This window comes from Enoplosus armatus, chromosome 7 (assembly GCF_043641665.1).
Source record: "Enoplosus armatus isolate fEnoArm2 chromosome 7, fEnoArm2.hap1, whole genome shotgun sequence".
Classification (NCBI taxonomy): Eukaryota; Metazoa; Chordata; class Actinopteri; order Centrarchiformes; family Enoplosidae; genus Enoplosus; species Enoplosus armatus.
In genome coordinates, this window is record NC_092186.1 from 10,663,369 (window position 1) to 10,676,168 (window position 12,800).

At 41.8% G+C, this 12,800-nt stretch overlaps 1 protein-coding gene across 15 annotated transcripts in view; it reads right to left on the reverse strand.

The window, feature by feature from the left end:
* Positions 1-5,193: 5,193 nt before the first annotated feature.
* Positions 5,194-12,800, reverse strand: part of celf5a (cugbp, Elav-like family member 5a) — a 169,207-nt gene continuing 161,600 nt past the window's right edge. For 5 of the 15 annotated variants that reach the window (XM_070908754.1, XM_070908753.1, XM_070908752.1 and 2 more), the window contains 4 exons: positions 9,736-9,945; positions 9,353-9,439; positions 7,899-7,982; positions 5,194-5,321 (listed from right to left, as the gene is read on the reverse strand). In XM_070908754.1, the coding sequence (XP_070764855.1) occupies positions 5,194-5,321; positions 7,899-7,982; positions 9,353-9,439; positions 9,736-9,945 (509 nt within the window). Of the gene's footprint in view, positions 5,322-7,838; positions 7,983-9,352; positions 9,440-9,735; positions 9,949-12,800 lie in introns of all 15 variants that reach the window. The other 10 variants (XM_070908760.1, XM_070908759.1, XM_070908758.1 and 7 more) reach the window with 4 other exon arrangements.

Below are 12,800 nucleotides of genomic sequence, written 5' to 3' on the forward strand. Positions count from 1 at the left end.
CGTGAGAGCGACAGAAACGGGGCTCATATGAAAAATAAAATGTTTAAAAAAAAAAGTTCAAGCTGTGGATGTGCAGCAGGAACCCGGTTATCCTTTAAAGAGCAATGACACCATCACCACAGTTTTGTCGCTTAACATGGACGAGGCATCAGTACGACTCCGGGGTGGCAACATCTGCACTTTCAAGGTCCTTGAGATGCGGAGGGGAGTAAATCCTGGTGCAACAACTCCCCCTCTCTTTGCATCGTGGTTCAGCACTCCATTCAACAGAAATATAACTGTGAGAAACAAAACATCCTGTTTGAATTTTTATTGTAAAATTGGAAAAAAAGGAGAGAAAGAGAGAAAAGCCCCAATAAGCGTTTCTTTTTGATACATATCTTTATCTTACCATAACCATCAAAGAAAAGAAAAGAAAAGTGGCTAAATAAATAAATAAATAAATAAATAGATAAATAAAATAAATAGATAAATAAATAAACATCAAGTTAACTTGACCCGATAATTAATTATAAAATTATTAAATCATCAATCATTAATATGAAGTAATCTAAGCAGCAAGTATTAAGAAATTTCAACAGGGGAAAAAATGTTTGGTTTCTCAGGCTAATACAGAACACATAGATTTTTTTAAAAGTTTTTTTTATAAAAAGATACTGCTTTCCCTGTCAGTGAATCCATGCTGTACTGACGCTGCCACAAAAACAGGTGGCGCTCTCCTTTTTAAAAAAAGAAAAGAAAGAAAAACAATACAACCTGTAAACTGTATTTTCTCCTCCAGGTTTAAAGAATAGTACTGAGATTCCTCTTTTTGCGCCCTGTATGTCAGTGAAGTCTTCTCCACAGACTCCATACTGCTGTTTATATGTTTTTGTATGCCTTGTGCTGAGAAACCAGAAAGTTAACATCTTCATAAAGCGACCCCCCCCCCACTCCCTCCCTCACCCAACCCCTTCCCACATTTCAATCCCTAACCTATATGTACCCAAAGAAAGGTCCTGTGCTGATTTTCCATAATATACAGATTTCATATTTATAATAAGCTACTATCCTTAGCATTCAAACCATAGTTAAAGAATCATATTGTTAATACAGTAGTAGTACCATAATCATAATCTTTAACCCCTCCCAGCCCCCATTGAGCATGCTCAGAGATTGAAAGGGCACTATGTTAAGATGACAAATAAAAAAAATAAAAAAAAAAAGATTAAAAAAAGGATGCAAAAGTAAAAACAATGTAGAAGATAAACTTTAGTTTGACCACATGCAGCTTCATTATGACACTACTGGAGTCAGTGCTGCTATTTCTTTCTTCATTTTAGTGGATTCTCAGTCACTTCTAGTAATTCAAACATGTTAAACTCAATTAATTTCCTGGGTTTCAGTCATTTCATTACTTTACTTTCCCTTTTCTGAATTTCATAGTAGATATGTATATTCAGGCTTATGCACTACATGCAAACTGTCTCCATCCACAAACCTTCACCGCTTTAATTGCGGTCGATCAAATTTCATTTTTTTTTCTTGGCAGAATGAAATTAACTCTTCTAACATCTTTTCAAACTCATTACATATCAGCCACAGCTGGCATCTTTAATTTGCATTACCCGAGCTGTTGTGAAGGCCGAATTTAATTTGATTTTAATAATTTAAAAAACTCTCCAGTAGAAATCCCATAAGAAAAGAGTTTTGAGTGGGTTTATAAGGCTCTGTATGGCCCGGGGACAGGACGACATATATCACAGCTTCCTAAAGCTGCTGGGCCCTGACAGGAGAGAGGAAACTAACAGTAAGTCACCAGGGGGAAAAGAAGCTGTCTTCTGCCAAATATATATGAAATCTAACCTTTTCACTGGAAAAAACCTATTCTATATCATTACAGACCCTCCTCCTACGTTACACTACGTCACAGAATCAAATATTTCTTTCTACTAATCAATGTTTCCTGAAAATTAACACATTTATAAGAAACTATCTTCAATTTTCAAGGAATCTGGCACATATTTAAAGTCTGATGAGGAAATGCAGTGGATATGTTTGCATAATTTGGCAATTCATGATGAGAAAAGGCATTTTTAAAGACTTTCTTTCTACAGCATCTAAGTGTTGCCTGCAACAGAACAATATACAGTGAATGAGGGCATTTGTTAGGTGGAAATTAAACACCCGCTTTCTAATGACACTGATCGAATACAAATACAGTCATCAGGACCGAGGAAGCCATTCTGGAGATGACATTTGTTGTACCAGACTACAGAGGCAAAGTAGTCCAGTTTAGAGTGGATGGGGCCATAGAGACAGTATTGTGATTCGATGACTGAAGCACTGATGTGTCTAAAGTTTAGAGCGCTGAGGTCTCACAGAGTCCTGAGGGGTGAGCTGCTTCAGAGCAAACAGAGTCAGTGAATGGCATGTTGGGAAAAGATTTCAAATTAAAAGACAACTGAGTGGACGTTCGTCGAACAAATCTGAGAGTGAAATGGACAAAACAAGGCCATTCAGCAAAAAGCAAACAACTCATGAAAAACAGATTTCATCTCGGGTGCACTGTACGCGTGTCTCTTCGTGAAAGCATCACCGCTGATGATGCTAGTTTACTTAATTAATCATACCTGATACCGCGTGATGTGTCGTGACCACACTGTATAAGAGCCGAGTGCGACCGGCGCTAATGGTGAGCTGTCGTCTTGTTGAAGCAGCAGCAGCTGTAGCGGCTACACTTACAGGCCTGCTGCTGTCTAATTGATGGATCATTTTGCTCTTAATTTGACCTCCTAAGGCTGGTAATGCCAGGCTGTTCCTCACCGTGTACAAGCTCTTACTGTGCTATTATACCCTTTGGAGAAAAAAAAAATATATACAGCTGCTCTTCACTGAAGAACTCGTACAATCTACTCTAAACACTATATACAGATCCTGTCACAGCCATGTAAACTCTCTGCACCTTTTTGTTTCTTCTGCGATAATGACGTAGATTTTAGTGTCCCACAGGACACGCTGCCTCTGTCAGATTTGGAGTCCCCTCTGACTCTGCGGGTAGCAGTGAGAGGGAGAGACGACTCCCATCCAGCCAATGAGAGAAAAATGGACTCTGTCACTCAGTCAATTCATTCAAAATGCCAATGTGTAATTGATTGTGCATCTCTTGCCCCGCGGTGCTGCTCCCCATCTGATCAATATTATCATTATCCTAATTATGCTGTGGGTTAGCTCTTGGCCCCTGTGAACTGATGGTCCCTATTAAGAGAGAGATATGCTGGCACTTGGAGGTGAGGTGAGGGGAGGAGACAGAGGAGGGGAGTCTGCTCCTCGCCTGCTGAGAGCAGCTGGAGAAGCTTGGCAGCGGGAGAGGGCACGACCCGGCAGGGACCACTGTGACACGCCGATGGAAATTTTTTACAACTGCTGTCACGCTCATTTGTATATTTTATTCAGCAGTTACAGATGCTGCGCTGCTTTACTGCTGCACATCCAACTCAGCCGGGTGGCACTTTTACCACAGTGCTTTATGGTCAGATTATCTGTAATATCGAGGCTTTAATGATGACATGGAATCACTCTCGCTTCAATTATGGAATTGCATTGCGCTGACAAGAGCACGAGACAGCATGGCTAAATACTCTGTAGGTCAGTAGTGTTTGCTTTAAGAGGCTGTTATTGTGTCACTTTTGGCACTACGGGGAAGTTTCCTTTTTCTTTTACCGACACAATAACACAGACAGGTCACACCTCCGAGATGAAATGCTGCGATGCAGATGAAGCAATGAGTGGCAAAAGAAATATATCTGAACATGCCCGAATCAATGTCTAACCCACATATTCTACGCCACTAAAATAGTATAGCTTTATTTTTTTTAATACATTTTTTTTTCGGTTTTGTTTTAATATCCTCAAACCCAGTAGCTATAAATGTAAAAGGAAAAGAAACCAAAACCCCTTTCCTCTTTTTTTTTTTCAACCTGAAGCTAGTATTTCTTCTTAAGTTTAACTTGTAATATTATTAGTAGTAGTTTGTAGTATTAGTATCATTAATACTATATATTACTGTTCAGAACAATAAAAATGTTTGGTCCTTTGGTCCCTTAGGGGTGAAAGATTTGCAGTTCTACTGTTGCTAATGGAAACCTCAGTGACCTCCACGAGTCATAGTTCTGCGCTTGCTGAGAGAGACGGTGAGAGAATAAGAGAAAGAGGGAAAGAGAAAGAAAGTCTGTCAGTGGACGTATAGAATAGCTTCTTTTTTTCCACTGTTTTTCTTGATCTTCAAGTTTTAACCCTCATTTGTCCAGTACAGTAAAAGCCACAAGCGCCTCTTCCCTTATATATATGTGTGTATATAATATGTATATAGAAATCTATTTGTTGTTGCTGCTTTTTTGTTTGTTAGTTTGTTGCTTAATTAACAATTCAAGTCTCAACAAGAAAAAGTTCTGTTGTTCAGTCTCATCACATCTTTTTTCAGTTTTTTTTTCTTCTTCTCGTCTTTCTTGCACTGCGCCATCTGTTACTGTTAAGTCCCCCGGTGAAGCGCCTCCTCCTCTTTCGCATCTCCTTTCTTTTCTGCCGTAACCTATATCTTCATAAGTAAATGCTGATATGTCTTCAAAAATTCCTTATGTGTTGATTTTTTTAAAACATATTTTGCTTTCAAAGAAAAAAAGTTGAACTCCTCCGAGATATCTTCACGTGTCCTCTAAAACCTGAAACATAGAAGAAAAAGGCAATTTCAGAACTCGCTGCTCATTAAACTGTCATTCCAAAGATCCATTCCTTTAAACTTTGGATAGTTCAATATGGCTCTATTATACCAGTGTAATGGTCTGGAGAGAGCTAACCCACACTGGCACACCAATCAATCTTTGTCAATCACAATGATGACAGCTTTTCCCCATAATTAATACCCCTGCTGTGCCGCATATGAAATCAGCCCTTATAGTTTCTACATGTCTGCAGATACTGAAACTCCAGATACATTAAAATATGTAGCTTTATATTCACTAAACAGAAAGTATATTTAATACTTATCTGTCAAATAGATATGAAAGCTATAAGCTCAGGCTCAAAATCAACTGACACTCTTTAAACCAGAGTTAAATCTTCAGCTTCAACAGAGACAACGTTGAGAATCTAAATCTTGAACCGGTGACGGGGGCTCACCTGTGCTGCTGCAATGAATACTGAAGGTAGGCTGTGTCAGTAAGGGCGGCTGGCATCCTTCGGTCTCTTTAGCTGGACTTTCAACCTCTTCATCCCAATCTGAAAGCCATTCATGGCTTGAATAGCTGCCTGTGCACTAGCAGGGTTGTCGAAGCTCACGAAACCTGGGAGAAAGTACAAGTTCATTAGCCCTATTGAGAAGTAAGATGCCTGAACAAGCTTTAACATAAGAATTTAAGTCAATATTCTTATATAGTCTGTTGCGGTCAGAAGAAACTGCTGGAAAAAAAAGTGAGAGAGATGAACAGATATCTGAGTGTCCTCACTGCTTGGCCTGTCTACCTCCTGAAGGAGTCTAGATGGCGTCGTTGAGGCAGGTAGCACCTTCGGGCTGCCTACTGCCTGTGACAGTATGCTATAAAGTTATTTTTAAACAAATAAGTCCTTTTTTTCCCCCCAGGGTTTAATATGTCCACCAATGTGTTAGAACTGGATTTTGACCAGCTGCTTCTTGTTGCACAACCTGTCTTCAGCTTTTGTAACGGCTAAAATAACCGACCACTGCTGGACTCCAGATGCAACAAGTGTTGGAGGGTGTTACTGCCATAAGGCATCACTGTTGTGATGGTGTCTCGTGGTTGACAGTTTTTGTCTGGAGAAGATGTGATATCAAGCTATTCTGTGATCCTCCAGAGAGGCATGCAAGGGAGTGAGACATTTTTTGGATTTTGAAGGTTAAGAAGGACACAGCTGCTGATTTTGGAGGGTTTAATGATACATAAAAAGATGTAATTAATCACTAATCCAATATAAATAGTTACTTTTGTAACTAAAATAGTAACAAAGTGGAATTGATCAATATTTAGTAGTGAGTAGTGAGCCCTTCTTTGAAAATACTGGCCACACAAATGTTGGCATCATAATCAGGTCATCCCTATGAATATTTTCAGCCCAAAATACAAAAATGAATGAGCACAAGTCACAGTGCGACCACAAGAAGAGCAAACATAGTTCATCATGAGGAGACAAGTCTGCCGCAGACACAACCCCCCCCCCACCCCCCCAGTGCATTTCCCCAAGATACACCCCTTCTCGAACCTATGCTGAACATCCTGTTTTCATCATGTGTAAAAATAAAGCCTTGAGGATTCAGTGACCAGAAACTGCAGTGGAGTGTGTCTCCGCTTGATGCGCTCCCCTGTGTCTGTGGTGTCATTAGGAACAGTCGATGACCCATGAAAAACAGCAGGAGCCTCTCCACGTCCACAGCCACCTGGGAGAGATGTCTGCCCCGGCCTGCTTGGCTCTGGGTTGGCCCATTAGGGCGAAGGCTGGGCGGCGCGGAGGAGGGCCGAATGCGTGTCTGAAGAAAGTATAGAGGCAGGGAAAGGAGGTGACCTCCTAACCCAACCATCAGGTTAACACCTCGGGGCTGCGAGCCGAGATGAGATGGAGAGGAGATGCAGGCTGAGAGCTGTAAGCGCTCCGCTCGGTCCTGTCACACATTACAAGTGTGCCTTCTCCCTTTCTCTCTGTTTCCCTGTCTTTTGCACACCATCAATCTAAGTTTATCCCCTCTTTCTCCTTTCTAGATTAATTACACCAGTGTGCTCCCTCCTTCCCCCGGCCTAACATTATGTTGTAAATGCATAGTGTATAAGTCAATACTGCAAATAGCTCTTCTTTCATGAATTTATATGTTATTAAGTCCCCCCAGGGAGACAGGACTGGTGATCAATTTTGCCCAGGGTTCTGCGGTTCCCTGAAGTGAAAACAAATGCTGATCCATAATTGTCCTTTGCCCCCGCCCCCCACCCCCACTGCCATCTCTGACTGCCTCCTCAAAGTTTGTATAAGCCCTGAGGCTTGTTGGTGTGTGTAGGCTGACGGAGCTAAATGGGACGGGAGGTGTGTGAATCAGCCTCAGCAGCAGGGGTATTGACAGATATTGGGGTTACAGAACGGTGATGTGGATGCTGATACAGCACCTCAAGGTTTTCAGGTCACACAGCTGCCAAACAGAAACAAGGACATGGGCTCTGATCGACTGCATCACGGCTAGTGTGGCTACAATGTATTCAGCGCATTTCTATTTCCACAGCATTGACGCCAAAACACAACAGTCATCAAGATGCAAATTCAGGTCAGTCAGTCAGGGGTAGGATCATTCAATCCTCTGTGTCTGGGTGCTGTCAAACATCATCAAAGTCCACAGCATCTAAAAAACCCTTTCTTAACAAATGTCTATTGTTTGGTGCACAGTATGAAAATAAAAAGTTCCATTACTGTGAAAATGTAACTTACACTATGAAGCTTCGCGCCTTAGCTGTGAGTTTTTACACGACACCCACAAATGAAAAATCTATAAGAGATCAGACTGTAGCAACAAATTTTGTTTTCTGCAAGAGCACATTGCTGTGTCCAACTCCTGAAAACATCATTATGCGTTTCCCCTGAATGTATTTACTCAGATTGGTAGTAAGGTAATTTTCCCCTGTATTGCTCTCTATATCAATAATAAAATAATTGCAAACAAATAAAAATCATACCTTTACTCATATCAAAGCTTTGTAGAAGAAGTCAGTAAAAAATGTGCAGAAAAAGTCCCTCATTGTTATGCAGTGGTATAGTTGTGCGTCATGGACTTGATGGCTGTGTGTGAGTGGCAGCGAGTAACTCACCGAAGCACTTGCTCTGGTTGGTTGCCCGGTCCATGAAGACCTTAGAGGAGATGACGGTGCCGAAGGGCAGAAACATCTGCATGAGTTCATTGTCTCCGAACTCTTGTGGCAGGTGGTAGATGAACAGGTTACAACCCTCCGGACCTGGATACAGACAGAGAGAGAGAGAGACAGCTGTGAATTTGTCATTTTGATCTATGCAGTCTTGCATGTCGACTAAATTAAGATAAGTGGAAATAGATTTTCAGGACTGCCGGTGACATTATCAGTGATAAAACACAACTGTTCTTAAACACACAAAAAACAAATTGAAAAGTTTTTGCTTTGATTTGCTGATAATGTATAGATAGATATTGAGAGTGTATTTAAAATTTGTATTTACATTTAACCAACTTTTCAGATTAAACGTGATTGTGAAGGACTAAATCTAGATGATAGATTACATTCTTCAACAAGCAATTGATTGAATTAGTGTAATTTCCCACAAGACATTTCTTCATTTGTTCTTGTTTTGTTCAGCTACCTGTGGTGTGACCAATGTGCTGCAATAGTAACAACATTTATATATTAATCTGTCAGATTCTCTCTACTCTCCCTCGACCCAGTGGTGGATTCACAGGTCCGTGTTATGACCTGCGTTGAGGTTCTGGCAGGTGGATTTTGCTCGTGGAACCTCTGCTTCTCTGCCAGCTGCCCTTTACTTCCCATTTTAATTCTCTCCCCGTTTTATTTTGTGCTTCTGAACCTACCTCGTGTACACCTGAGCCACACTAATAAAAAAAGTTATAAAATAAATAATCAAAGCTGTCATATATATGATGTGCAAAACGGAGGGCTTGATTGCTTCGTATGTAGCCTTCAATCATACGCTCACATTTCTAAAATTGAAAATTTAAGACAGAGCCAATACCGAACTGCTGTTACTAATTACACAACACCTTCAGCGTGACCTGAATGAATTATCATTGTGTAAACCTGCAGTTGGTGTAAGAGGAAAGCATCACATTCCACTGTGAGCTACTTTATTTTCAAGTAAGTTGCCACAATTTTCATGTAACCCTACTATGTTTTTTTCCATCTGGGTTGCAGTGCCACTATTTTCACAGCTAGGGATTTTATTTTACAAGATTGACTTATTACTTATGAAAAAAATCACAATATATTATATAGTGTAGACAATATATAACCTATTTTCAAGATGTACAGCATGATATAGTCATATTAACATTGCTCTGTCATCCTCATGCTTTATATATCTATTATCTAAGATGTGATGTTCTCTCAGCCGCTCCACTCTATTTATCTATTACGGAGAATGAGATGTGTTCCCGGTGTACAGAGTGTACAAGTAATATTCTTCTCTCACCCTCACATGCTTTATATATGTATTACACAGAACGAGGTGTGTACACTGCTAAAGTAATACTGGCCTCTCATGCTCATCTTCTTTATGTGTCTATTACACGGGATGAGATGTGTGAAGTGTAAAAGTAATAATGTTCTCTCACCCTCACCTTCTCTCTGCTGCTGCTGCTGGATGACCTGGGGTGGTTGGGGCAGTGTCTGGCCAATGGGAGTCAGTGTGGTGGCTGGGTAGATCGCTGCAGAGAGGCAGAGAGAGGGGGAGAAAGGAGGGAAAAAGAGTACAAGAGTGTAAAAACGGGGATCCCACAGAGAGGCTTAAGGTCGATCACACAAGCATAACATGAGTAATCAAAGGCTCTCTGATGTTATGTTCTAAGGCACTGTCCTACACTATCCAAACACACACAGCCTCACACTCGTACAGTAGTTACCCCGCAGTAATAGTCTCGTAGCTGCTACACATTTAGCATTTAGGGCAGGTTGTAAAATCTCAGAAACACAGCATAGTAAACAAAGCATCGCTGTCTCACACCTGTGTATTGCTGTACTCCAGTGAAGGCTTGCTGGAGGGTGTCAGCAGCGGTGGGGCTCTGGGTGGAGTAGGGCGGCAGGCCATTGGTGTACACAGTCTCCACAGCGGGGTGTCCGTTGGGCTGATGGGGGATGCCGGTGAATCCGTTGACGATGGGCGTGACGATGCTGGGGACGGAGGTGGTGATGTTGGCTGGTGGAGAACTGAGGCCTGCTGGGAAAAAGGTTTACTGTTACTGGATCACGTCACACTCTATCTGCAGCAGTAAGTGTACACACAGACATGCTTTTCTATTGTATACAGAAAGCAAACGCTAGCACGCGCCACGGGCACTAGCAGATCTACACACACACACACACACACACACACACAGACACACATAGACACACACGCCCTTGCACAAACACACAAAGCTTGTGGCCACAAGCTACACCGCGTCTCCTCTCTAATGCAAGGACACGGGTGCGACGTGAGTCTGTCACATATCCGCCGTTTGTCGTGACACATCCTGCAGGATAGCTGGGAAGTCAACCTGTGAAAAATGAGCCTGTCCGTAGTGTTTGTGTGATACCCTGCTGGCTCCTACTGCTCAAGATGATGAAACCACTATGCAACTTCTGAGAGCGAGAGGGGAAAAAAAGAAAAAGATCTGGACTAAATAGAAGGGAGATTACAGAGGGAGATCTGCTTGAATGAGCAGGTAGCAAAAACACAAAGATGCCTCTTACTTTTATACATCATAAAAAAAGACAAAATAACAACAGTTGGCAGTTTGACAAATGGGTGGGTCATAACATATATGGTAGACGCCTGAAAGGCAGCTGCAGGATGGTTCATGAGTGGAATTGAAATTGGATGCTCCCTGTCCTCTCTCATTCAATGCATTTTAAAAGGACCCTCCTTTGGAAAGTGTTTCCAATTATGCCGGGAACATCAAAGTACCCATTTTGAGCAGAATCTCACTGTGTGATGGTCTCTCTAAAAGGGCTGCTCCGTGGCAAAGCATCCAAGCTCGTTGAAGTACAGCTCCCCTGAGGACCACCTCTCAATCTGGAAGCCCTCGCCCTGATTGGACAGAAAGCCCAGGTTGTCACGGAAACCCTCCAGCATGCCATATCCTCACAATCTGGTGCCTGAGTAAAGAATTCCCTGTGAGTGGTGGTCCAGATAGGGTAAACAATCGCATCCAGTATACACATAACGTGCGCTGAGATTCATGCTAACGTGGCGGCAAATATGCTGTACATCACACGCTGAAAGCTCCCACCACTGAGTAATATCATCTACATATCCATATGGAATTGCTCTTCTTCTTCCTCACCTAGGATTTTTCCTCTCCTCTCCCTGCCTCAGCGTTTAAGTCATGACGAGGCTGACAGTCAGGCAGGCAACTGCAGTGACCGGGGGAATTGCCTAGGTCCAGTGAGAGCTGTTGTGTCTTTTGCACTGGTTTCCTTTTTTTTTATTTGAAGCCTCCCCACGATTGCTTGTTTCCCGCGGAGCTGTGATGAATTAGACTGCAGCTTCAGCCCATTCTCCTACCAGGACCCAGGAGACTGCCGCTCCTATTCTGAGGCCTAGAGACAGCTATTCTGCTCGGGCCACACGCACTCTACTGTACCGCCAGATAATGCACCCTCTCCATCATCAGGCAAATTCATTTTCCAAGGCTTAGCAGTGCTTGTGGGAGAGCGCGTCTATGTGTGTGTAGCAGTTGTAGCGATAGTGGGAGTAGCAGTGGTGGTAGTAGGTGGCAGTGTGGACCCCCTTACATGCAATTACATAAGCTCTAGGGTCAGCAGTTGGACGTGACATCTGTTATAAAGGAGAACACATGACTGAAGTAACAGATTGGGGCCACCGAGTCCAGTCAGGTTATCGTGCTGGAAATGTCACAGGACGGAATAAGCATAAGAATCATAAGTGTAATAAAAACAGCATTGATATTGTAGTGAGGCGAAGCTTGGAAACATTTATCCACAACAACTAAACTGAACGGTAAAAAATAGCACAGTAACTGGGTTATACTTGTATTGGATCACCCAATGGGGTTATGATATAAAGAAAAGACAATAAGCGACGCCATGGCCAATAAAACAATGATTACATAGGAAAGCCATTTATGTGGCCTAGTCATCATCTTCATCCTCACTGCCACAATGGCCCGATATCCAACATGAGCAGACCCTGAGAATGATTTCCTCAGCATTTCCTACCATCCTGAACTAGAAAATAACAAGACATTTTCATTTTATACCTCAGTGGACATATAGTTCTTGCATTGTGGGAAATTGTATTCATAGCGTGTTTACAATACACACACAAGAGTGCCGGTACACATGTGGCTGTCAGTATGTGCTGTGTGTATTGGCCTGTAATAATGACATGTTGTTCCCCACTCTGGCATGGCTGAATACGAAGCTATGGGACAGCAGATTACATTTATATTCTATACAGCTAGCTCTTAACTATCTCTTCTCCACTTGTATTATTACAAGAAAGAGGTCTGCACTGTTAAACAGTATGTACATGTGTATGTCATATATATTTATGTCATGGAGGCAGAATTCATATTCATATTCTTGCAGGCTGTTTCTTAGAGGGGAAGAGTGCTGATTTGCTCCTTGCGATGATTGCTTCACGAAAGAAGTCCTCACATGCGACAGAAGTATTTATTATGCTAATTATACATTCAAATCAACGAGGAATGCTATACCCATCAGAGTGCAGTCATTACCAGCACAAGGACTGTCTTTTGCTGGAGCAAGCAATAAGCACTCAAAACAGATGCTTTCATCTAACTGATTTAAAATGTGATGCATTTAGACTCAAAGAGAATATGTCTGTCTGGTCCTTAAAGCATGAATAATAATCTGAATATGAGAAGGACACCTTTCTCAAAGGCCAGTTGGTATACCAAGAAAAGACCCCTTAGATTACTAATAAATAAAAAGTGAATGCACTCCCAAATGAATGTGTGTCGTTGTCTAGCACATATTTAACTACACATCAAAATACAATTTTAAATGTGATTGAGGCTTGGCATATCTGTGTTAGATAATGTG